Genomic DNA, 25,922 nt, shown 5'->3' on the forward strand with positions numbered 1-25,922 from the left:
ACGTGCTAAAAGGAAAGGGAGTTTGCTCCTTTTGCCTCTTGAGATTTCACCAATTTACTCAATCTAGAATGGCCAGAAAAGATATAATTTCCATTCTTTTACTTGGTAACACACTCACCTCTCAATACTGTAATACAGTATCATTAGAGGTGATCCCTGACTTCCATACATTTGATTTTTTTTTTGCAACCCACCTTGAACTTTTCATTTAAATCCTTCAACTCTCTTTCCAAAGGTGAGTCTGAATTAAGTTTATCAGCTTATGAATAACAGCAGTAATAACAGTTCATTTTTGGCAGTGTCATATTTGCCTGTACAATGTTTCTGCCAATATTTTACTAGCGAATTATAGTTTTGTCCTTATAAAATTGGGTGGAAAATGTAAAAATGAATTTACTAAAACCAAGAACCACAGGTCATATAAACACAATACAATTACTAGACATTTTGAACATAACCATGTCCAAGTAAAATAATCAAATTAAAGACAATACATAAAATATTAGAAATATATCAGCTAAAGAAGAACTGAATATTTAAATCACAATGTAAATAGTTCTGGGCTTCCCTAGTGGCACAGTGGTTAAGAATCCGCCTGTCAATGCAGGGGACACGGGTTCAATCCCTGGTCCGGGAAGATCCCACATGCCGCATAAGAAAATACATATCATGGGGGCAAGGAAAAAATACAATATAAAAATGCCCTTGAGGGCAAAAAAACTTCATTATTCTTCTGAAAGTATAATACTAAAAAGTGTGAGCAAGAGGGAAAATTTTAAATCCTAAGTATCGTTCTGAGTACCTTCTTAGAAAACCTTAGCAGCTATTCTAGTCCAGAAATCCACAATTCACAGAGTACTGGAATTGCTTTATGGAGCCACAGTGATAACGTAGGAACGTGAAGTATGTGGAAAGGGCAAAGTAAGCAAGCTCAACAAGTAGGTCTTCGATGTCATATGAATAAAAAAAGCTAAAGAATTTATATTATCATTTGGTTAATTCATGAAGTAATAACTCTTACTGATTGAGCAGCTGGAATGGAAAGAGTATGTTACATTTCTCAGAAAATGACATTTAGTTTAGAGTCAGCTTTGTTAAATCCATTTGGAATGAGACAGGGGAAAATCTATCAATTTATAATGAGAATCCTCTCTCACAAAGAGACACTTGGCACATCAACATTTGATACATGAGGAAGGATTAAAATTAGCCATTACCTTTTCACTCATTCCAAATTTGGTGACCATCTGCTTTGCTATTTGGGTTGCATTATCAAAATCACTGGAAGCACCTAAAATTTTGAAATATACATAAAACTCAAGTTAAAAAAAATCTTTAAACCAACAAACACAATTTGAACCAAAGCGATTCTTTACAGCCAACCTGTTGTAATATGATCAGCTCCAAATATAAGTTCCTCTGCCACTCTTCCTCCCATACTGACGTCCATCTGAGCAAGAAGCTGAGCTCTAGTTTCGTTCCGTCGATCATTTTCAGGCAACAGGTACACCTAGACAATTGAAAAACAAAGAAAAAATTCAGACACAGTTTTGAAACACTTACATTAATAACCTGAATTATCGTTTGTCTCTCATGACCTTACTTAATACCATGATGCTGAAAGCTCAGCGGCATTTAATAGAGATGGTCATGGTGATTGATTACCAAACCAGCTATGTATAAAATGAGGAAAGCAAAAGTGCAGTTTATAAATAATAAGTAGTTAATGCTGCAATACAACTGTTTGTCCCTCGTTGCACAAAAATGTTTAAAACGTCTATAGGGACGTCCCTGGTGGTGCAGTGGTTAAGAATCTGCCTGCCAATGCAGGGGGCACGGTTCGAGCCCTGGTCTGGGAAGATCCCACATGCCGCGGAGCAACTCAGCCTGTGCGCCACAACTACTGGGCCCGTGCTCTAGAGCCTGCAAGCCACAACCACTGAACCCTTGTACCACAACTACTGAAGCCCGCACGCCTAGAGCCTGTGCTCTGCAACAAGAGAAGCCACCACAATGAGAAGCCCACGCACCGCAATGAAGAGCAGCCCCCTCTCGCTTCCACTAGAGAAAGCCCGCGTGCAGCAAAGAAGACCCAACGCAGCCAAAAATAAAATTTAAAAAATAAATAAATAAAAATAAACGTCTATAATTAGAAAGATATGAAAATGAAACTTGTACTCAATGAGAAAAAACTTAGAAAAACTATTGAACCAGTCACTATGATACATAATTTGTTTTGAGGGGAAAAGAGCAACTACATATTTAAGAATTATATTTTGCTGTCATTCCTGAATTACATTTCATAATGTAAATATATTATCTGAAATATTAAGGATATCCTTTATTAGCAGGTAAATTTCACAAGTATGTCTGATTTCAAGACAGTTGAGGAAGTTAAAGAAGAAAGTATCAACACACCTAGGAAGTAGCTGAATTTCCTTTTGAAATGTTTTCATCAGCAATTTCCTACATAAGCTCCTGGGGAGCACTATTTGAAAGAAAAGAAAAACTAAAGATACATGTCCAAGTGTTGGCCCTCGTGGCATGATTGTAGCTTTGTTGATAGGCATAGCATCTTTAGTGTAATATGCAATAATAGCGTGACCAGATTCATGATACGCTGTGATTGTTTTGTTTTTGTTATCAATTTCCACACTTCTACGCTCAGGCCCTAAGAATAAAAATTTACTTAAGTAAAATACTCCATTAAGAAGATATATTTAAATGAATGAAGCTCCTTTGTCTCAAAGTCATTCTTAGAGTCATATGATTTAATATCATTAATAAATATTTTAAAAGTTTGAAAGTTTAAAACATGAGTAGATTCCACTCTACAACCCATGTAAACCATAATTTGTCAACTGAAAACCAAACTGTAAAAACTGTCATCTTAATCCTTATATCAAAAGGAAAAGCTGTATTCTATTTCTAGAAAATAAACTTCTAATTTAACAGGAATATCATAACTAACCTGTTTTGAGGGCAATTCAAGATTTAAAATAAAAATTAAATTCTGAAAAACAGTAAAATTAACTATTCTTTTATCAGCAATATCAGACAAGAGGAAAGACATGGGCACTCATGCCCCCCAAAGAGTGTAATATAAGTTATAATGTATTTATTCTATAACAGGCCAAACTGTGTTGCTCTGTTAGAGTATATATTTGCATGTTTCTATACCTTTCTTTTTTATAAACTTTCTCTCAAAATTAAGAGTTTTTTCTCGGACTTCCCTTGTGGCGCAGTGGTTAAGAATCGGCCTGCCAATGCAGGGGACACGGGTTCGAGCTCCGGTCCAAGAACATTCCACATGCCGCGGAGCAACTAAGCCCATGCGACACAGCTACTGAGCCTGAGTTCTAGAGCCCATAAGCCACAACTACTGAAGCCCACGCACCTAGAGCCCATGTTCCACAAGAAGAGAAACCACCACAATGAGAAGCCCATGCACCGCAATGAAGAGTAGCCCCCGCTCGCCACAACTAGAGAAAGCCCGCATGCAGCAACGAAGACCCAATGCAGCCAATAATAAATAAATAAAAATTTTTTAAAAAAGAGTGAATTACCACCAAACCAAAAATTACCAAGTGGCCATTTAAAAAAAAAAAGAATTTTTTCTCTAACATAATGAACAGTATAAGATAGGGGAAAAAAAAAAAAGAAAACCTACCCATTAGGATTTTATCTTTGGAGAACTCTAGTTTCTTCATGGTTACCACTTCTTTTCCATCAACAGCTGCCTTTAAAGCAGCTTGGTTCACAAGATTCTCCAACTCTGCTCCAGAAAAGCCAACAGTACCTCGAGCTATGATTTCTGGATCAACAGCTATATGCAGACAGGACACAATATTAAAATTTCAGAAGAGCTAATAAAAAGCTCTTCATAAAGAACTCACATTGCAAATGAAAAAAGAAGATAGCCATCATGAACTGTAATTTTACAAAAGCTTACTTCACTAAATTCTAAGGGGAAAAAGCCAAAACTGCTAGTAAACACACCATTAAAATTGTCATTGGGACAAATCACAAAAGTTCTTATATTTAAATAATTTTGTGATAAACAGAGAAAGGTAGAGTTGCCAGATAACGACTTACAAACCTTTAATTATGGCCTAACCACAAACTGGAAAAGCACATTCATAGACATTTTGTTTTCAGAATTTCATCTTGAAATAACTTTGGACATAAAAGCCCCCCTTATTATCGGAAACATACTTGGTTTTAAGAATTGATTCAGATATCTTTGAAAATACTGCAGCTTTAATAGCTGCTTTTATTACTCAGGTAGTTCCATAATATTTCCATGTGTTTTGTTTTATAGTTTGCTTCCCCTCTTTTGGCCCCAAAGTGACTATATCATGAGGTACTATGCTCATAATATACAGGTGCTTTTTATATGATTTTATATTTTACATTCATCTAAAGAAACATTTATACATAGATTTCATCAAGTATTATCTAAGTACTCAAAAGAAAACTTTCTTTAGAATCGGGATTCAAAATGACAGAATCTCTGGACACACGTTCATTGAGAAATGGACTTTATGGACAAACAAGAGGAGAGAAAAATAGACATTTAAAGGAATTTGTCTTTTAAGACATCCTGAGTAAGGACCACAAACAGGGTGGATTGATATATTACCATTTTATGGAGATAATGTCTGTATCGTCGAATTAAGACTTACACTGATCAAACTTTATTTTATTGAGATACCACTTCAAGATTTCTGTTCGACCTTTTACATCTGGCCTGGGAACTGTAACCTGCATGTCAAAACGACCAGGATGTATTAAGGCGCTAAAGGGAGAATACAAAAAGAAAATATAAATTAATAAGCTGACTGTGCTGAAGGTCAAGTTCAACAGGACTGACATCCTAAAGAGAAGATGGAAAGACAATGGCAACCAATATTTATTTTGAACATAAATATTCAGATTAGTTCCTTATAAAACGTGGCTCAAAGAACAGTTTCAATAACCAGAAGGCAGAACAAAGGTTCATATAGATAAATGTGTGCATCTAGATAGCATACAACCCTTCAGAGACAAAGACATGCAAGTCGGCCAGTCAAGGAACAAATAATTCAACAGCAATCTATTATGAGAGCTACACATCCATCTTACTGCTATTAAGTACAAAATGTTAAACTAGAGTCTTAGGCAAGAACCAACTATTAGATCAAATGAAAGTATGAATAACTTCTATATAATAAAACCAATAAAAATTTTAAACTATAGTAAACTTTATTCTAAAAATCCTCTCTACCCCCCACCCAAAAGCTTTGTGATGTTTAAGTTGTGAGAAGATTCTTTTAGCAGCTTTACTGAGATGCAATTTTCATATCATAGAATTTGAAGTCGAAAACCCAAGTGTTGTTTTTTTTTAATATCATTATTGGAGTATAATTTGGTTTACCATGTTGTGTTATTTTCTGCTGTATAACAAAGTGAATCAGTTATACATATACATATATCCCCATATCCCCTCCCTCTTGCATCTCCGTCCCTGCCACCCTCCCTATCCCACCCCTCTAGGTGGTCACAAAGCACGGAGCTGATCTCCCTGTGCTGTGCCGCTGCTTCCCACTAGCTATCTATTTTACGTTTGGTAGTGTAACCCAGTGGTTTTTGATATATTCAGAGTTGCCCAACCATCACCACAATCTAATTTTAGAGAATTTTTACCCCCTCCCTCTCTTCTCCAGCTGAAAGAAACCCCAAATCTACTGGCAGTTATTCCCCATTTTCCCTAATCTCTGGCAACCACTAAATTCCTTTCTGTTGCTATGGATCTGCTTATTCTAGACATTTCATATAAAAGCAATCATATAATATGTGATGTTTTGTGATGGGTTTCCTTCACTTAGCACAATATTTTTAAAGTTCATCACTATTCTAGAATATATCACAAAAATTTTAATACTTACGTATCTAATGCCTCTGGGAAGTTTGTGGCTCCTATGATGATAACTCCTTCGTTGGGTTTAAAACTATTATAAAAAAAAAAGTACCTTTTCATTGAAAATTAAAACAGCACACATGTAGAAATGTTCTATGCAAAACTGTTTATCGTTAATCTTACTAACAGCAAAGAAAAGGGATTGATCTTTTTAATGGCCAAAATGATAAGGCATCTCTAATTGTTTTCTTAAAATGCCAGTGCACTTCAATAAAAGTGTTAATAATAAATCACCAAGTCATCTGTGGTTACATACCTTCATAATAATTTTTCTAGTTAGGAAGAGATGACCTGACACAAAAAGCTTGAGTCCCCAACTAATTTTTGAAAAATATTTTCAAGTTTACCAATTCAAATTATTTGCTCCTTGACTTCCAGAATATCTTATATGACTTTAAGAAACAATTTTTTGATCTACAGCAACACTCAAAATCCAGTTTTATATTTCTTTCGTACATCATAGTAATACTTTAAAATGCCTTATAATTCCATAAACATTCTCTTCTACAATTTCAAACTTGTCTTTTCAGATTAATTTTTGAAAAGGAGTGTTCTTGTAGTCTCTTGAGTTGGTGTTTTACAATTAGATCTTTTCATGAAACTTAAAAATGCGTATTGCTATAATATCTAGGAAATGAATATTTGCACATATTCGTGAAAGGGTATATTTTATATCCTTAAACAAATGTTGCAATATATAATCGAAAAATTGAATCTCATAGTTTTCTTCCCCAGTCTTGTTTATATTTTCAAAAGTTCAGAACTCTGCATAGGTTTGCATCATTAAATTATACCAGGTTAGTATATTTTACAGATATTTATCTTAACATCATATGCTTTTCCTGAATAAGTTTATCTATTACTAATCCAAATGCATTTATCCAAATCTTTCTTCTAAGTCCCCTGGGTGCCTCAAATTTGTTATGCCCCAAACTGAAGACATTGTCCCTGATGCTTTCCTCTTTCCTGACTCTTTGTAAGCTACTCTGTCATCTGTCTTCCCCATCCTAGTAGATAACATCACTGAAATACCAAAGCAGGAAAAATCTTGGACTCCATCCCGCCCTGAAATCACCACATCCTGTTGCTCATCAAGTTCAGTATTTTCTACCTGCTTACCATTTTTCATTTCCTATTACTTTCTCACTTATAATTTTGAAATGCTCTTTTCTAGTTTTGCTCCCCTGATGTTCATCTTTACGTTGCTGCCAGAGTGACCTTTCTAAAATATATTTATGAAGATGTAACACCTCTACTTATGTAGTGGATCCCCATCACATGAAGGAGAAAGTTCATGTTCTAGGAGGACACTTGCTTTTTTTGGTTTGGCTCTGATCCTCCAGTTTTGTCTCTCCATACCATTCCCGGTAACTGTGTTCTAGTTTTCCACGTGACTTGTTATGTTGTTTCACGCCTCGTCCTTTTGCTCAGGCTGCCTTTTCTAGAATCCCCTTCACTTCCCCGCTCTACACTGTGTGTGTCTTTTAAGACACAGACCTGTCTTTGCAGCATTTCCTGAGCTACCCAGATACAGCTGACTCCTCTTTCCTGTGTGCCCTTCCTGTACTCTGTTCACATCAGTTGTAGAGCTGTTGAACGATACTTTGCTTTTCTTACTTGTTTTCATGTAGCTCTACTTCCCCTGGAATACAGAGCAGAATCGGTCTTCTATTTATATTTCCAGCTTTTCTCCCAGTATAGTGCCTATGATTTGCCAGATCCAGTAAATGTTTGTGGTCTTACTGATTGATTGAATGACCAAATGAATGAATATGATGTTTTCTGGAATGAGGTGTTTGTTTTGTTTTGTTTTTATAGGAAGGAGCAACAAATCCAGAAATTGAGGAAAAAGAAAATGATACTGATATTGAACGTGCTCCACAGGAGCAAACAGATCATAAGAATTTGACTTCTTTTTTTTTTTTTTTTTTTTTGCGGTACGCAGGCCTCTCACTGTTATGGCCTCTCCCGTTGCGGAGCACAGGCTCCGGATGCGCAGGCTCAGCGACCATGGCTCACGGGCCCAGCCGCTCCGCGGCATGTGGGACCTTCCCGGACCGGGGGCACGAACCCGTGTCCCCGGCATCGGCAGGCAGACTCTCAACCACTGCGCCACCAGGGAAGCCCAATTTGACTTCTTTTGATGGAGCTCAGAAAAATAATAGGAGTGGTAATTTAGTGAATATTTATGAATTTTTTTCTATGCTTAAAGGCTAGTCTAAAAACATCTAAAGTGTGTAGATCCAAATATACTATCCATTTCTTTCTTTCTTTTTTTTTTTTTTTTTGCGGTACGTGGGCCTCTCACTGCTGTGGCCTCTCCCGATGTGGAGCACAGGCTCCGGATGCGCAGGCCTAGCGGCCACGGCTCACGGGCCCAGCCGCTCTGCGGCATGTGGGATCTTCCCGTACCAGGGCACGAATCCGTATCCCCTGCATCGGCAGGCGGACCCTCAACCACTGCGCCACCAGTGAAGCCCTTTTTTTTTTTTTTTCCATTTCTTTTTAAGTATGTTTCTTTTGCTCCGTTTCTTCAGAAGTATCCCAACTACTACCAACTTTTTCTTCCTGAAAATGCCTCAACCCTCTGAAATTCTTTTCTGCTACTTTATTTTATTTAAATATTTGTGGATGGAGATAGACATATATGTATTTAAAATTCATAGTAGTAAATGTTCTCATTAATGTATCTGTGGCTGCATTTTACAGATATGATGTCAGCATTAGGATTAGGAGAAGAGGAAGGTATAGAATCACCTTGGGATTCTGAGGTACTGTCTTCTATTATTATTATTATTTTTTTATTTTAAAATATAAGCACTGAGTGATGTTAAAACATAAAAGGGGGGGTGCTTTGACTTTACTTTCTCACCTTTGCATTTGCCCATCAAAATTTTTTCCTTACATTTTTAACCTGTAATTAATTAAATAATTGTGTGCTAAGTATAATAACTACCACATAGTGCACTTTTGTTAATTTGCAAGATTCACCTAATGAAACCAGTGTAGCACAGAGCAAAAACCAAGGCTTAGAAGCCATAAGGAATCAGTTTGGGTTCTGAAGTTAAATTTATCTAAAAACTGAAGTATTATTCCAGGTCGGCCCATGGCCAAATGTATGTTTCTTTATTCTTCTCTTTTTTTAAAAAATTTTTGTTGGAGTATAGTTGATTTACAATGTTGTGTTAGTTTCTGATATACAGCAGAGTGAATCAGTTATACATATATCCACTCTTTTTTCGATTCCTTCCCCATATAGGCCATTACAGAGTATTCAGTAGAGTTCTCTGTGCTATACAGTAGGTCCTTATTATTGATCTATTTTATATATAGTAGGGTGTATCTGTCAGTCCCAGTCTCCCAAGCAAATGTATGTTTCTTTGGTACATATGGATGTGTAAAACTCCTAGTGAGGTTCAGAGAGAAACAGGTTGAAATGTAGTTTTTTACCACTTAGACCTGAAAAAGATAGTGCCTGAGACTTGAAAGTATTATTACATTTGGATTTCCAAATAGATCTGCAAGGAACGTTTCAAGAGAAGCAAAAGAATGGGGAATAATAAGTATGTGGCGTTATAATAACAACAGTTAGGTTTAGCGATGTTTTAATAAGTACACACCATTTTGGATAAACTAGTGTGTGTTGAGTACCTTAATGGCAGCCATACTTGAAGTAACGTAAATATAAAGTAATGATGAGCTGTTGTAAGGTGACAGCTATGGAAAGAGATAAGAAGGGCCTGATCTGTAAGATATAGGCAGCTGCTGCAGTGATACAGCACTGTGTTTAAAGTCAAAAGACATGGTAGCATCCTGGTTCTGTCACTGGCTGTGGGATCTCGGAAAGACATGTCTACCCTGGTTGAGTGTCAGTGACCTCCTTCGTAAAAATGGTACTGGTACCCACTTCTCAGGTATGTGTAGGGAACAGATGTGGTAAGAGCTGTGAACACACCTTGTAAACTGTAAAGGGTGCTATAGAAATGTAAGACAAAAATGATCACAGTGAATGGACATATATACACTACCAAACGTAAGGTAGATAGATAGTGGGAAGCAGCCGCAGAGCACAGGGAGATCAGCTCGGTGCTTTGTGACCGCCTGGACGGGTGGGATGGGGAGGGTGGGAGGGAGGGAGATGCATGAGGGAAGGGATGTGGGAACAGATGTATATGTATGACTGATTCACTTTTGTTATAAAGCAGAAACTAATTAAAAAAATGATCACAGTGGCAATTAGTGACTCACTAAATGCTGGGGCACTTTTTTAAAACCTGAAGGACAATAAAATGACAGTAGTGTTAAGAATAGGAAAATTAGAACGGGCATGTGGATTTCTAGCTTGGGGTATGTTAAGTTTCTATAGACTGTTATCAGAGATCTCCTATAGGTATCAAGTGCTTTGGTACTTGAGGTCCTCTCGACATTTTAAATGTTTTGGTCTTAAATAAATTCCTGTTATTGAATACCAACTATGTACTGGGCAGTTAGACACTGACTGTACCAATTGAGGGGTTAGGCTGTAGTGGTGGGAACCAAACAGGAATCCTTTATAAGTCACTGTTAAGTCCTTCATGTAAAGAAAATGGAGAGGGCTTCCCTGGTGGCGCAGTGGTTGAGAGTCCACCTGCCGATGCAGGGGACACAGGTTCGTGCCCCGGTCCGGGAAGATCCCACGTACCGCGGAGCGGCTGCACCCGTGAGCCATGGCCGCTAAGCCTGCGCGTCCGGAGCCTGTGCTCCTCAACGGGAGAGGCCACAACAGTGAGAGGCAAAGAACATGGAGAATGTTACGTCAGACAACATTGAGCGAGTTTGTAGTTAGGATGGGGATGGGGGTGGGCGTGGAATTTAGGTAGTCAGAAAAGATCTGCATGTGAGAAAAGCTACCAAGGGGAGAATGGGAAGGAGCCAGTCACGTGAGGGTCCAGGGGAGGGACGTTCTGGACAGAGAGAGCAGCGGATCCCATCTGTTCGTCATTACACTCTCGCATCTTGGAAGGACCAGGAAACAGGAAGTGGGGTAACTGTCCTTACAATCACTTTTATCGTTGTTGTATGTAGAAAATAAAATGTGCATAAGAAAAGCTTGGCACATTTAGATGATTACTAAATAAAAGTTTTTATTCTTCCCTTATTAAAGCTTGCTGTACTTTTTTGAAGAGTTGCATAACTATATTTAAATTTTCTGCTATTATTTAAACATAAAAGTTTTTCTTACTACTTCGCTATTTTATTCAACTATTTTTCCTATCAATAAAAATTTTATCAAATAACAGATTCTTATAAGCCCTTGTTTACCTAAATGAAGCAGCTTCTACAGTGTTCTGTTTATGCTCAACATGACATACTTCATGGTTTCTTTTCATGCCAAGTATATTATTTTAATACTAAAAAATTTCTGTCTTTAGAAATATTTTAAATTTATAGCAAGTGTACTTATTAAAGCATTTATTTAAACACATATTTTTTAAAAATACTCTCTTCTTTTGCCAAGGAATGCAAAGTAGAGTTAGGTGTTTTGAAGGTAATTCTTTGCTGAAATGTGCCTGTAAGTCAGGCACATTTTTTGTCTGTGAAAATAATTCCTCTGGCTTTCCATGCTCAGTTTACAGAGTCAGTAGCCAAATGAGGATAAAAGATAGACTTGATCTAGAGAGTGTATATGAAGTTTTCTATTTCAATGTTTGGGTTTTCAATGCATGCTTCTCTTATTTTTAAATCTAATTGCTTGTAAAGTAGGAAAATTTTAAAAAGTAGGGTATTTTCAGCTATTAGAAGGGGATTAGGAAAGCTTTATGCAACTCATTATTAATATCAATTTTAACAGAGTATCTCTGAGAGTCTTCCAGAGAAGTATGCTGATCATTTATCTGGAGCTGCAGGTCAAAGAGGAAAAAATATATTAAATGGACAAGTAGAAGGTAAGAACTATATTTTTATGAAAAAGTCATTTGACAGCATGTTGGTTTAAAATGGGAATTCTGATATATTCTAACAGCCGAAGAAAATCACCTGTCGGTTAAGAGGAAGAATCATTCCTCACACTGATTTCAAGTTGAACTGAGCCTGTCTCATTCTGGAAAAGAAGTGCTGTATCAGAAGAACTAAGCAGCTACGTCTTTTTGTCTTGTCAAAAATCCATCAGCAGTTTTTAGGCAGTTTTTATTTGGCCAAAAAGCAGTGCTTGAATACTTAACTGTGTGCTGTGTTCTATTTAAGCTCTGAGTGTCCAGATGTTCTTTTGTAGACAACATGCCATGATATAATCATCTATCTCCATGTCTGTTACCAAGTTACACTGTGAAGTGTGCCACCCTTTTGAGGTGGTCCTCAAAGACACAGTTTGCTTGTTGTTGAACCAAGTGTTCTAAAGCATGTACCTGAAGTTATATCATTTTTTATTCTAAAAAGCTATGCAGCTTATATTCTGAAAACTATTAAAAACATAACACTGTTGATGTAAAAAAAAAAAAAAAAGAAAATCACCTGTCAAATGCATAGTGAGGAAAAAGACGAGAAAAGGAGGGAAGCTGTGTATCTTATCTGGTGTCAGCCACAGATTAAATTGAGAGTCCCCTTTCAGGAGCTAAATTATTAGTTCCGTTTCAAGGTACTCTACAACCTAAGGAAAGTCGGGAAATGAGGAAGAGGAAAGAAGGACTAAAGAATGAGAGAGGCAGAGGTTACAGGGAGTAAATGAAGGAAAAGGAAGCAGGGGTCTGTGGAGGACGGGGGCAAAGTAAAATAGGTCTTTAGAAAAGGGAAGCGAAGAGTATTTGAAACGTGAGACAAATTTGAAGTGAGCTTCCAGCACCGAAACTTGTCAGAGACGAACAGCAAAGCTTTCCCACTCTTACTGTGGGAATGTAGAAGCAGACTGATAGATCAGAGTCTCTCAAATTTTCATTAGTCCCCTGGGGACCTTGTGAAAAGTGCACATGCTGAGCAGCAGGTCTGGGATTGTGCATTTCTGACAAGCTCTCAGAGTAGCAAGGGTGTAGGCTTGCATTGAGAGAAATCTGGAAGAGGAGCCACTGGATAGTTCAAGACAGAACAGGATCAAGGAAAAGCATTATTTTGTTTTTCTTTCTGAGTGTGTTTATAGCCAGAGGGTAGCAAAGCGTTGAAGTAGAACTTATAGAGGTAAGGTGCCACTGCTAAGCAAAGAGGAAAAAAGAAGTGGTGGGGATGATCCATAAAAAGAATGTCAAAGGGGGAGAATTAAGACCACAGATCCAGAGACTACCTTTGAAGAGGAAAGAATATAGTGAAAGGAAAGAGGGGGGAAAGAAGGGTGTTAGGGAGGTGATTGTGGAGGTGATGAGGAAACTTGAGAGAACTCTCGTTAGATGACTTCAGTGTATTTACACTGAAACAAGGTTAGGTCATTGCTGCTCCAGAGAATACTGGAAGCAGGAGTGGGTGCTAGAATTGAGGTAAACCCCAGCTCCTCCTTGTAACTATCAGGCATCAAAGATATATGTTGTGTTGGTATGTGTTATTCAAGTGAGATTAATTTGAATATGGAAGCATTGGCTGTTTTTTTTTTTTTTTAAGATAGGTTTGTTTGTTTGTTTTTTTTTTTGGCTGCTTGACTTGGCATGTGGGATCTTAATTTCCCCGACCAGGGATTGAACCCGTGCCCCCTGCAGTAGAAGCATGGGGTCTTCACCACTGGACTGCCAGGGGAGTCCCTAAGATAGCTAATTTTTTGCTGATAATTGTTTCACAAAAATCCTTTTAAACATTAGCATGATATATTGAACCAAACTAATTTTGGAAACAAAAGAAATTAATAGGGTTCATTCCCTAAATGCTAAAATTGTTATTTTCAGTAAATACTACACTGATTTTGAAATATGAAAGATTTTTAATATCTAATAATTCTGTGGCAGTAAAATTTACTTTTTCCTTTTTGATAATCGTACTTCGATGTTGAAAACTTATAATACGTTATTTCTTAGATGTGCCTTATATACCTTCTTGCATGAGTGGATCGAGAAACTTTAAGATGACTAAACTAGAGGATCCAAGAAATGTAGGCATACCAGTAGCCCACATGGGTATGTAAAAAATGAATATTTTTATGAACTATAATTCTACAAGTGTATATCCAAGCTGATCAGTTCATAACACTTTCTCTGATGAGAAATGAATTATACATTCAACTGAACTGTCATCCCAACTGTGCACTTCCTAAATTACAGGACAAATTGAAGAACATGATAAATACTTGTAGTATAATGGTGTAAATGATGCTGCTGTATTGCATTCAAGATGTGCTGCTGCATTTTACCATCAGCTTTCACATTTACCTTCTCGGGGTCATGATTTGTTGCTCTGATTAAAGATCACTTTTCTCCTCATCAATCAGCATGTTCACATGGGTACATGTGCATTTTTATATATTTTAAAGGCTTTTGGAACATAATCTTACTTTTGAAATCTTAACTGCATGTTTTGTTAAACCTGTACTCCTATTTTTTCTTCAGTATCTATAGTGGATTCATATGTCTGTCTTGTTGCAGTCCTAACTTCCCCAAGAAACAAAACACCAAAACCTAAAATATTCACTGCCAAGGCCAAGCATGAGGATTCTGCTCAGTACTAACTGCATGAATATATAGTTGGCTTTCATAGTTACGTGTAATTGATTCTATGTCCCTTTTGCCTTTTAGATTCTCCTGAAAAATATCCTCACTTGAAGGTAAAAACTTATACTTTTGTCTTCAATTATTAACTACAGATTGTATCAAATGTACATTATTTATTAATCAACTTGTTTCAAAACCCATTCAGCCTGCAGTTGGAGTGAAAGATTCTGTTCCTAATAAAGCAGTAGGAATGAAGGATTTACAAACAGCCAGATCAGGTAAATTTTGCAGTGCAAATTTCACTCTGGAAAGAGGTACACTAAAATATTTGAAACACTCACAGCCTTCATATTCCTAATTCTTTTTTCTTTTGTTTTTGCAAGTTTAATTGAAGGATTTGACATAAATAAGGCACATGTTATTGTTGGTATCCATGTTTTGAAAAAAAGATATTTACAAGCATAAGAAAAAAATATTTTTAAAATGTAAGCTTTAACTCAGATGTTTCTGTGTATGTTTCAATACCCTAAAGTTCTCAGTTTGGAATCTCTATACTTCTTAGGGATTCTCAGATGTAAATTATTAGATTCTAAGATTTTTCCAGTTTTATAAAATGCTTATTTGAATTCTGACCTTAACCTAGAGTAAAGCTTCTCTTGCTAACATGGCAATTGTAGTTCAACTTTAATTATTTCATTTTAGTGGTGTTACACGGATGAGCTTAAGCCAACCAGATGTTTTGATTAGCAGACTCTGTGTGTGTGTGTGTGTGTGTGTGTGGTCTTTGATTATTAAAAGTGGGGGAAAGTAATCATACCTTAATGATGATTTGATAGACACAATCTTTCAAAACAGTAATTCTGAAAGGTTTTGGCTTTAACATCCTTTTATTTATTTGTTTGTTATTTTTTTATGATCCAGATATAGGATCCTTTTATACTTTTAAAAATTATTGAGAATTCCAAGGAACTTTTGTTTAAGTAGGTTGTATCTACTGATGTTTACTGTATTGGAAAATAAAACTGAAAAATTTAAAATACAAGCACACACAGTCATACATTCTATTAGCCATTAGAAGTATGATGTTATCACATATCTTGTCTCTGGAAATCGCCTCTGTACACTTAAAACACAATGAGAATGAAAATAACGTTTACTGTTATTGTGAAATAGTTTTGACCTCTTGGACCCCTTGAACGGTTGAGTCTTGGGACTCCAGGGATGCTCAGGTGACACTTGAGAACCACTTTTAAACCATTTACAGAGCTCATGGATGTGAAATGATAAAGGGACGCTTGTGATGAAACAGGCTTTAAACTTTCACTTTTACATTTCTTGCTTTTTTCTTTGATTTGTCTTTTTTTTCATATATATACAGCAGGTTCTTATTAGTCATCAATTTTATACACATCAGTGTATACATGTCATTCCCAATTGCCCAATTCATCCAACCACCGTCCCCAACCCCCTGCGGTTTTCCCCCCTTGGTGTCCATACGTTTGTTCTCTACAACTGTGCCTCAATTTCTGGCCTGCCAACCAGTTCACCTGTACCATTTTTATAGGTTCCACATATATGCGTTAATATACGATATTTGTTTTTCTCTTCCTGACTTACTTCACTCTGTATGACAGTCTCTAGATCCATCCACGTCTGAACAAATGACCCAATTTCATTCCTTTTTATGGTTGAGTAATATTCCATTGTATATATGTACCCCATCTTCTTTATCCCTTCGTCTGTTGATGGGCATTTAGGTTGCTTCCATGACCTGCCTACGTTAAATAGTGCTGCAATGAACATTGGGGTGCATGTGTCTTTTTGAATTATGGTTTTCTCTGGGTATATGCCCAGTAGTGGGACTGCTGGATCATATGGTAATCCTATTTTTAGTTTTTTAAGGAACCTCCATACTGTTCTCCATAGTGGCTGTATCAGTTACATTCCCACCATCAGTGCAAGAGGTTTCTCTTTTTTCCATACCCTATCCAGCCTTTGTTGTTTGTACATTTTCTGATGAAGCCCATTCTAACTGGTGTGAGGTGATACCTCATTCTAGTTTTGATTTGTATTTCTCTAATAATTAGTGATGTTGAACAGCTTTTCATGTGCTTCTTGGCCATCTGTATGTCTTCTTTGGAGAACTGTCTATCTAGGTCTTCTGCCCATTTTTGGATTGGGTTGTTTGTTTTTTTAATATTGAGCTGCATGAGCTGATTATATATTTTGGAGATTAATCCTTTCTCCGTTGATTTGTTTGCAAATATTTTCTCCCATTCTGAGGGTTGTCTTTTTATCTTGTTTATGGTTTCCTTTCTTGTGCAAAAGTTTTGAAGTTTCACTAGATCCCATTTGTTTATTTTTGTTTTTATTTACATTACTCTAGGAGGTGGATCAAAAAAGATCTTGCTATGATTAATGTCAAAGAGTGTTCTTCCTATGTTTTCCTCTAAGAGATTTATAGTGTCCAGTCTTACATTTAGGTCTCTAATCCATTTTGAGTTTAATTTTGTGTATGGTGTTAGGGAGTGTTCTAATATCATTCTTTCCATGTATCTGTCCAGTTTTCCCAGCACCACTTATTGAAGAGACTGTCTTTTCTCCATTGTATATCCTTGCCTCCTTTGTCATAGATTAGTTGAGCATAGGTGTGTGGGTTTCCCTCTGGGCTTTCTATCTTGTTCCATTGATCTATGTTTCTGTTTTTCTGCCAGTACCATATTGTCTTGATTACTGTAGCTTTGTAATATAGCCTGACGTCAGGGAGTCTGATTCCTCCAGCTGCGTTTTTTTCCCTCAAGACTGCTTTGGGTATTCCGGGTCTTTTTTGTCTCCATACAAATTGTAAGATTTTTTGTTCTAGTTCTGTAAAAAATGCCATTGGTAATTTGATAGGTATTGCATTGAATCTGTACATTGCTTTGGGTAGTATAGTCATTTTCACAATATTGATTCTTCCAATCCAAGAACATGGTTTATCTCTCCATCTGTTGGTATCATCTTTAATTTCTTTCATCAGTGTCTTATACTTTTCTGCATACAGATCTTTTGTCTCCCTAGGTAGGTTTATTCCTAGGTATTTTATTCTTTTTGTTGCAATGGTAAATGAGAGTGTTTCCTTAATTTCTCTTTCATATTTTTCATCATTAGTGTATAGGAATGCAAGAGATTTCGGTGCATTAATTTTGTATCCTGCAACTTTACCAAATTCTTTGATTAGCTCTAGTAGTTTTCTGGTGGCATCTTTAGGATTCTCTATGTATGGTATCATGTCATCTGCAAACAGTGACAGTTTTACTTCTTCTTTTGCAATTTATATTCCTTTTATTTCTTTTTCTTCTCTGATTGCTGAGGCTAGGACTTCCAAAGCTATGTTGAATAATAGTGGTGAGAGTGGACATCCTTGTCTTGTTCCTGATCTTAGAGGAAACGGTTTCAGTTTTTCACCATTGAGAATGATGTTTGCTGTGGGTTTGTAACATATGACGTTTATTATGTTGAGGTAGGTTCCCTCTATGCCATCTTTCTGGAGATTTTTTATCATAAATTGGTGTTGAATTTTGTTGAAAGCTTTTTCTGCATCTATTGAGATGATCTTATGGTTTTTATTCTTCAATTTGTTAATATGGTGTATCACATTGATTGATTTGTGTATATTGAAGAATCCTTGCATCCCTGGGATAAATCCCAGTTGATCATGGTGTATGATCCTTTTAATGCATTGTTGGATTCTGTTTGCTAGTATTTTGCTGAGGATTTTTGCATCTATCTTCATCAGTGATATTGGTCTGTAATTTTCTTTTTTTGTCATATCTTTGTCTGGTTTTGGTATCAGGGTGATGGTGGCCTCATAAAATGAGTTTGGGAGTGCTCCTTCCTCTGCAATTTTTTGGAAGAGTTTGAGAAGGATGGGTGTTAGCTCTCCTCTAAATGTTTGATAAAATTCACCTGTGAAGCCATCTGCTCCTGGACTTTTGTTTGTTGGAAGATTTTTAATCACAGCTTCAATTTCATTACTTGTGATTGGTCTGTCCATATTTTCTGTTTCTCCTGGTTCAGTCTTGGAAGGTTATACCTTTCTAAGAATTTGTCCATTTCTTCCAGGTTGTCCATTTTATTGGCATAGAGTTGCTTGTAGTAGTCTCTTAAGATGCTTTGTCTTTCTGCGGTGTCTGTTGTAACTTCTCCTTTTTCATTTCTAATTTTATTGATTTGAGTCCTCTCCCTCTTTTTCTTGATGAGTCTGGCTAATGGTTTATCAATTTTGTTTATCTTCTCAAAGAACCAGCTTTTAGTTTTATTGATCTTTGCTATTGTTTTCTTTGTGTCTATTTCATTTATTTCTGCTCTGATCTTTATGTTTTCTTTCCTTCTGCTAACTTTGGGTTTTGTTTGTTCTTCTTTCTCTAGTTCCTTTAGGTATAAAGTTAGATTATTTATTTGAGATTTTTCTTGTTTCTTGAGGTAGGCTTGTATAGCTATAAACTTCCCTCTTAAGACTGCTTTTGCTGCATCCCATAGGTTTTGGATTGTTGTGTTTTCATTGTCATTTGTCTCTAGGTATTTTTTGATTTCCTCTTGGATTTCTTCAGTGATCTCTTGGTTATTTAGTAATTTACTGTTTAGCCTCCATGTGTTTGTGTATTTTATGTTTTTCCACTGTAATTCATTTCTAATCTCATAGTGTTGTGGTCAAAAAAGATGCTTGATATGATTTCAATTTTCTTAAATTTACTGAGGCTTGGTTTGTGACCCAAGATGTGATTTATCCTGGAGAATGTTCTGTGCGCACTTGAGAAGAAAGTGTAATCTGCTGTTTTTGGATGGAATGTCCTATGAATATCAGTTAAATCTATCTGGCCTATTGTGTCATTTAAAGCTTCTGTTTCCTTATTTATTTACATTTTGGATGATCTGTCCATTGGTGCAAGTGAGGTGTTAAAGTCCCCCACTATTATTGTGTTACTGTTGATTTCCTCTTTTACAGCTGTTAGCCGTTGCCTTATATATTGAGGTGGTCCTATGTTGGGTGCATATATATTTATAATTGTTATATATTCTTCTTGGATTGATCCCTTGATCATTATATAGTGTTCTTCCTTGTCTTTTGTAACATTCTTTATTTTAAAGTCTATTTTATCTGATATGAGTATTGCTACTCCAGCTTTCTTTTGATTTCCATTTGCATGGAATATCTTTTTCCATCCCCTCACTTTCAGTCTGTATGTGTCCGTAGGTCTGAAGTGGGTCTCTTGTAGACAGCATATATATGGGTCTTGTGTTTGTATCCATTCAGCAAGCCTGTGTCTTTTGGTTGGAGCATTTAATCCACTCACATTTAAGGTAATTATCAATATGTATGTTCCTATGACCATTTTCTTAATTCTTTTGAGTTTGTTTTTATAGGTCCTTTTCTTCTCTTGTGTTTCCCACTTAGAGAAGTTCCTTTAGCATTTGTTGTAGAGCTGGTTTGGTGGTGCTGAATTCTCTTAGCTTTTGCTTGTCTGTAAAGCTTTTGATTTCTCTGTGGAGTCTGAATGAGATCCATGCCGGGTAGAGTAATCTTGGTTGTAGGTTCTTCCCTTTTATCATTTTAAGTGTATCATGCAGCTCCCTTCTGGCTTTTAGAGTTTCTGCTGAGAAATCAGCTGTTTACCTTATGGGAGTTCCCTTGTATGTAATCTGTCATTTTTCCCTTGCTGATTTCAGTAATGTTTCTTTGTGTTTAATTTTTGCCAATTTGATTACTGTGTGTCTCGGCATGTTTCTCTTTGGGTTTATCCTGTATGGGACTTGCTGCATGTCCTGGACTTGAGTGGCTATTTCCTTTCCCACGTTAGGGAAGTTTTCGAGTATAATCTCTTCAAATATTTTCTCTGGTCCTTTCTCTCTCTCTTCTCCTTTTGAGACCCCTATAATGCAAATGTTGTTGCGTTTAATGTTGTCTCAGACGTCTCTTAGGCTGTCTTCGTTTCTTTTCATTCTTTTTTCTTTATTCTCTTCTGCTCAGTGAATTCCACCATTCTGTCTTCCAGGTCACTTATCTGTTCTTCTGCCTCAGTTATCTGCTATTGATTCCTTCTAATGTAGTTTTCATTCCAATTATTGTATTGTTCATCTCTGTTTGTTTGTTCTTTAACTCTTCTAGGTCTTTGTTAAACATTTCTTGCATCTTCTCGATCTTTGCCTCCATTGATTTTCCAAGGTCCTGGATCATCTTCACTATCATTATTCTGAATTCTTTTTCTGGAAGGTTGCCTATCTCCACTTCATTTAGTTGTTTTTCTGCAGTTTTATCTTGTTCCTTCATCTGGTACATAGCCCTCTGCCTTTTCATCTTGTCTATCTGTCTGTGAATGTGGTTTTTGTTCCAGAGGCTGCAGGATTGTAGTTCTTGTTTCTCCTGTCTGCCCTCTGGTGGATGAGGCTATCTAAGAGGCTTGTGCAGGTTTCCGGATGGGAGGGAGTGGAGGTGGGTAGAGCTGGGTGTTGCTCTGGTGGGCAGAGCTCAGTAAAACTTTAATCAACTTGACTGCTGATGGGTGGGGCTGGGTTCCCTCCCTGTTGGTTGTTTAGCCAGAGGCAACCCAACAGTGGAGCCTACCTGGGCTCTTTGGTAGGGCTAATGGCAGACTCTGGGAGGGCTCACGCCAAGGAGTACTTCCCGAACTTCTGCTGCCCGTGTTCTTGTCCACACGATGAGCCACAGCCAACCCTTGCCTCTGCAGGAGACCCTCCAACACTAGCAGGTATATCTGGTTCAGTCTCCCGTAGGGTCACTGCTCCTTCTTCTGGGTCCCACTGCGCACAGTACTTTGTGTGTGCCCTCCAAGAGTGGAGTCTCTTTCTCCCCCAGTCCTGTCAAAGTCCTGCAGTCAAATCCCACTAGGCTTCAAAGTCTGATTCCCTAGGAATTTCTCTTCCCATTGCCGGACGCTCAGATTGGGAAGCCTGATGTGGGGCTCAGAACCTTCACTCCAGTGGGTGGACTTCTGTGGTATGTGTTCTCCAGTCTATGAGTCACCCACCCACCTCTTATGGTATTATTTTTGCTGTGACTGCGCCCCTCCTACTGTCTCATTGTGGCTTCTCCTTTGTCTTCGGATGTGGGGTATCTTTTTTGGTGAGTTCCAGTGTCTTCCTGTCGATGACTGTCCAGCACCTAGTAGTGATTCTGGTGTTCTCACAAGAGGGACTGAGAGCATATCCTTCTACTCCACCATCTTGGTTCAGCTCTTATTTGTCTTAAGAAATTGAAATCTGACAATTCTACTTTCGTTAAAAAAAAGAAAAATATTTTTGTTATGTATTCATTTCCTGTGTCATGACACTGTATGCTCTTTGGATCTAGTGTGGACCTAGACTTATCCTATTTTTACCTGGAAACAATTAGTCACTCAAGGCTATCATTTCTTTTGTAAATTTATGATATTTATCCAAGCCTTAAAAAATGAGTTCTGAAGATATTGGTACATTGAGGAAGACCATCTCATTGTATTAAAGTAGTACCATTCATTAAAAGATTTTTTAAAACCCATGTCTCTGGAACACACAATACTGTCATTCATATTTAAACATAAAATAAATGGTTAGACATAATTTTGTTAATGAAAAAATTTATATGTTGAAGAAACGTAATTATTAATAAAGCTCTTAAGGTATACAGAATATGTAATAGAGATTGATGAGTGAATCAAAGTAAGTAACACTAGAAAATTAAAAATTAGAAAAAATGAGAGGCAATAGTTAACGTATCTATATGAATGGCAATGACGTGTAAGATACGATAAGCCATGAGGGAGTAGTGTGTTTGGGGGGAGAGGAGGACATGGGACTACTTCTCTGAAGAAAGAATTTGTTCAGGTTAGTCAAATTTGTATTAGTATTCACATTCTAATAAATGGAAAGTTTGTTTTCAGATTTTTCAGGTTGGGATTCTGCTAGTTTGTCGCTCAATAATGAGACTTGTCAAAGAGCTGGGCATTTGAAAGTTGATGATAAATATCCATTTGTGTCACAATCAATGACCAAAAATCAGTCAGCATCCACAGAATTTGGACAGATGACCTTAACAGATAAAGAAAAGATTAATATCGGAGTGTTGTTTCTGTTAGGGGATTACACGCTCCGTGACCTGTGTGAGTCACAACTGCCAGAAAACAGAGAAAGCAAACAATGTAATAAATAAGCACAGAGCGCTCAACCGTAGGCCACCTCGGCATGGCTTCACCATAATCCTGATGTTTCCAAAATCATTTTGTGGCAAAATCTGCTTTGTGTTTACTCCTTTTATTCAACCTGCAGCCAAACGTCTTTTAGCAAGACGTTTGCATTCTTCCTCTGACCAAAGCAACATAATAAATAACAAAGGGAATTAGGAGAGAGAATAGGTTCGTTAGGCTAGTATTTAGCATACACCTGAGAGTGGGTAGCAAGATTATATTTAGAACTTTGGGACTAGTTGGGAAACCTAGGTAGACATCTCAAGATTCCCTTCTCAAAATGTAGTTTCTTAGCTTTATTTTTGTTTAGCTCTGAATTCATTAGTATTAGTTATAACTATATTCAATGTAACGAAAAAAGCACCTCCAAAACCAAATAGTAAACTATTGCTTGTATTTTCTATGAGTTTATATATTTTAGAATTGGCTTTCCCAGCAGTAATGGGAGTCATTGGGGATTGCTACATAGTCCCTCCTTCTTAGCTGTGTCCACATAGTATATCAACTTATTATTTTTAATGAATTAATAGTTCACAAGGGATATTGGTTTTAAGGAGTGCTGATCATTTAAAGATAGTGTAAGGAAAATCAATTCTAATTCTACTAGGATGCCCAGTCTATTGATTAACCACATCTAATATATGTTCTATATAAATACCGATTAAGTTAGTGCCCTTAATCAGTCATATGATCAGGGCTATAGTAATAAACCATACACTGTTTTCTTTTTCCAGTCCTATAGTTTTATCTTCTTGTCTTTCCTTACCTGTAGAATTAATGTTACATTTACAAAAGTTTCACAGTTATTTCCTAGAGTAGTGACTACAAGCTATAAACTCAAAGTTTTTTTATCTATACAAGTGACTTCTTTGCTCTCATTTCTCCATGAGTTTGGTAGGTCCAAGAAGCACAAATTCAAATGAAACACCTACACGAGCCCCCTCAACACAGGAAGATGTGAAACAGGAAAACTGGAAACTAAATACAAGCAACTTAAAACAGTTCATACAGATCATTTCTCTTCTTAGTTGATACCTTTTATAAAGTAATAAGCAGAGTCTAGTTCTTGAGGGGCCCAGGATTCGTGCATTTATTTATTTAATAAAGATTTATTTTATACTGGGTCCTGGTAATTTTATATCCTAAATATTTCTGGAAACAGTCCCTCAGTGTAGGCCTGCATCATCTTTTTTTTTTGCATTATAATGCCATCAAATTCTTCTCCCTCTATTTATTTGTATGGCCTTCAAATTCATCCCTCCCGCAGCATTTAGAGTGATCTATCTCAAGTGCACCAGTGATCGTGAACCACTCTTTAAAGCATATTAATGTCCAGCCATCTTAGAATGACACGAGGCTTTCATAATCTAACTTCTACCTGACTCTCGCTCTCTAGCCCTTTCTGTCTGTCCTTTGCTCTGGAATTCTGAACTGCTGGTGATGCTCTCTCATCTATCCCTGTATTTTAGACAACTATTCACCCTGTTTTATGTATGCTTCTCTGCCTGTCTTGCTACAGCTTTCCATGCTCTCTCCCTTTCCTGCCCTCTATTCCCTTGAATCTGACTGACCTCACTGTGTAAGTCTCAGCTCAGGCATTACCTCTAGAAAAGCCATCCCTGACACCTTTCATCTACATTCTTCTTTAAAGTCCATGTTTAGTACTGAGCAGGAACTCAATAAATAATTATTGAGTAAAATAAAGACTGTTTATACAAAGATGATTTCAAGAGATTGTCCTCTACAGTCTAGAAGCAAAGAGGATAGATGTGAAGAAATAATTTACAGCTCAGGGGATGAAGATACACTAGAAAAATCTATAAAGTAGTAATGTAGCTACTAGGAAAGAGACACCTATTTGGGGAAAGAGAGCTGTAATCAAGGAGGACTTCACAAAGCAGGCTGAGTTTTAAAAGATGAAAAGAACTTTGTCAGAAGAGTAGAGGAAAACATTTCAGATTAAGGAACTGATAAAAGCATGAAAAGTAACAGTAATTTTGGAAACCATGAATAACGTTGCAGTTGAAGCTTGGTGTGTTGTTAAATAGGTACTATTATGAAGTAGAGAACAGAGTATATTGTGACTTTCTATGTTTGTCCTGTATTTTTAAATTTTGTTTTTTTGTTTGTTTGTTTTGCGGTATGCGGGCCTCTCACTGTTGTGGACTCTCCCACTGCGGAGCACAGGCTCCAGACGCACGGGCCTAGCGGCCATGGCTCACGGTCCCAGCAGCTCTGCGGCATGTGGGATCTTCCCGGACTGGGGCACGAACCCGTGTCCCCTGCATCGGCTGGTGGACTCTCAACCACTGCGCCACCAGGGAAACCCTTTGTTTGGTTTTTGATTGTTCTGTTCATTGATGTTTGGTGGATGAATTTGTAAATGAATCTTTTAGATGTTTGTGTGCCTGTAACCTGGTGACATCTGGTATTTCCCAGATGGTTTGTTGGAGTTTTAGGTAATTAGAAGTATTTCTTAAAGAAGTAAATATTCAGCTAAAGATTAAGCTTAATTTAAATTGTCATTTGATAAAATTTTTTAAATCTATTTTTATAAAGATTATGTCTTTTATCTAACTGTTCTAAGTAGTTAATTTTAACTAAACATATAGATTTGTCAGCAGAGCTAGACTTAGAAATAACATCGGAGGAAGCACAAGAAAGGCTTGATGGAAGTGAAAATAACCACTCACAGGTATGTAAAAATGTAAATGTAAATTTCTGGCTCAATATTGTTTTCTATGCTTTAACAACATAGCAGAGTTCAAATGAAATTACCTTTCAAAATTAACCTCTTAGAATTGATAGATAATAATTTAATAGTTAGTTTTTATAGTGCTTTAATTACAAAGCTTAAAATATTGTTACAATCTGTTATAATTTATAGTTAAACTTTTCCTTGGAATTGAGGCAAAAAAATTTCCTGAATATTGTTTGCTTCTTCCTTACATGATAAAGAAGGTGATAATCAAATACTGAATCGTATGATTAAGCAGTTGAAATTATGAACAGTATATCAGTGATGGTCCGTGAGTTAGATTCATGGAAGGAGAAATCATTCCCAGGTGTTCAAAATTTGTAGTTTCAAGTTGCCAGTCACTAATGCCAAGATTAAAAATTTATTCTGTCTTGTGACCTCTATGT

At 36.8% G+C, this 25,922-nt stretch overlaps 2 protein-coding genes across 16 annotated transcripts in view; one reads left to right on the forward strand and one right to left on the reverse strand.

The window, feature by feature from the left end:
• Positions 1–25,922, forward strand: part of LOC308611572 (ankyrin repeat domain-containing protein 26-like) — a 105,143-nt gene that overhangs the window by 40,720 nt on the left and 38,501 nt on the right. For 14 of the 15 annotated variants that reach the window (XR_014014965.1, XR_014014966.1, XR_014014967.1 and 11 more), the window contains 6 exons: positions 8,669–8,730; positions 11,790–11,883; positions 13,927–14,025; positions 14,641–14,669; positions 14,762–14,834; positions 25,391–25,473. Coding sequence is in view for 12 of the 15 variants with exons in the window: in XM_081260297.1 (XP_081116423.1) it covers positions 8,669–8,730; positions 11,790–11,883; positions 13,927–14,025; positions 14,641–14,669; positions 14,762–14,834; positions 25,391–25,473 (440 nt within the window). In the remaining 3 variants the exon portion in view is untranslated. Of the gene's footprint in view, positions 1–7,170; positions 8,130–8,668; positions 8,731–11,789; positions 11,884–13,926; positions 14,026–14,640; positions 14,670–14,761; positions 14,835–25,390; positions 25,474–25,922 lie in introns of those variants that run through there. The other variant, XM_081260290.1, reaches the window with a different exon arrangement.
• On the reverse strand, positions 680–6,029 carry LOC308611569 (ATP-dependent zinc metalloprotease YME1L1-like). The gene is made up of 6 exons (XM_081260286.1): positions 5,928–6,029; positions 4,686–4,798; positions 3,671–3,826; positions 2,520–2,671; positions 1,384–1,510; positions 680–1,291 (listed from the first exon to the last, which is right to left on the reverse strand). Exons 1-6 carry the CDS (start codon positions 6,017–6,019, stop codon positions 1,176–1,178), a joined length of 756 nt encoding a protein of 251 aa, XP_081116412.1. The 5' UTR covers positions 6,020–6,029; the 3' UTR covers positions 680–1,175.

This window comes from Mesoplodon bidens (genome assembly GCF_964165515.1).
Source record: "Mesoplodon bidens genome assembly, contig: HAP1_SCAFFOLD_879, whole genome shotgun sequence".
Classification (NCBI taxonomy): domain Eukaryota; kingdom Metazoa; phylum Chordata; class Mammalia; order Artiodactyla; family Ziphiidae; genus Mesoplodon; species Mesoplodon bidens.

Excerpts from the sequence above, each read along its gene's own strand:
- LOC308611569 (XM_081260286.1), bottom strand. The coding sequence starts at position 6,019 with ATGAAAAGGTACTTTTTTTTTTATAATAGTTTTAAACCCAACGAAGGA. Across the intron at positions 4,799-5,927 it reads TTCCCAGAGGCATTAGATAC|CGCCTTAATACATCCTGGTC; the intron begins GTAAGTATTAAA and ends TTCTCCCTTTAG. Across the intron at positions 2,672-3,670 it reads CAAAGATAAAATCCTAATGG|GGCCTGAGCGTAGAAGTGTG; the intron begins GTAGGTTTTCTT and ends TTTTATTCTTAG.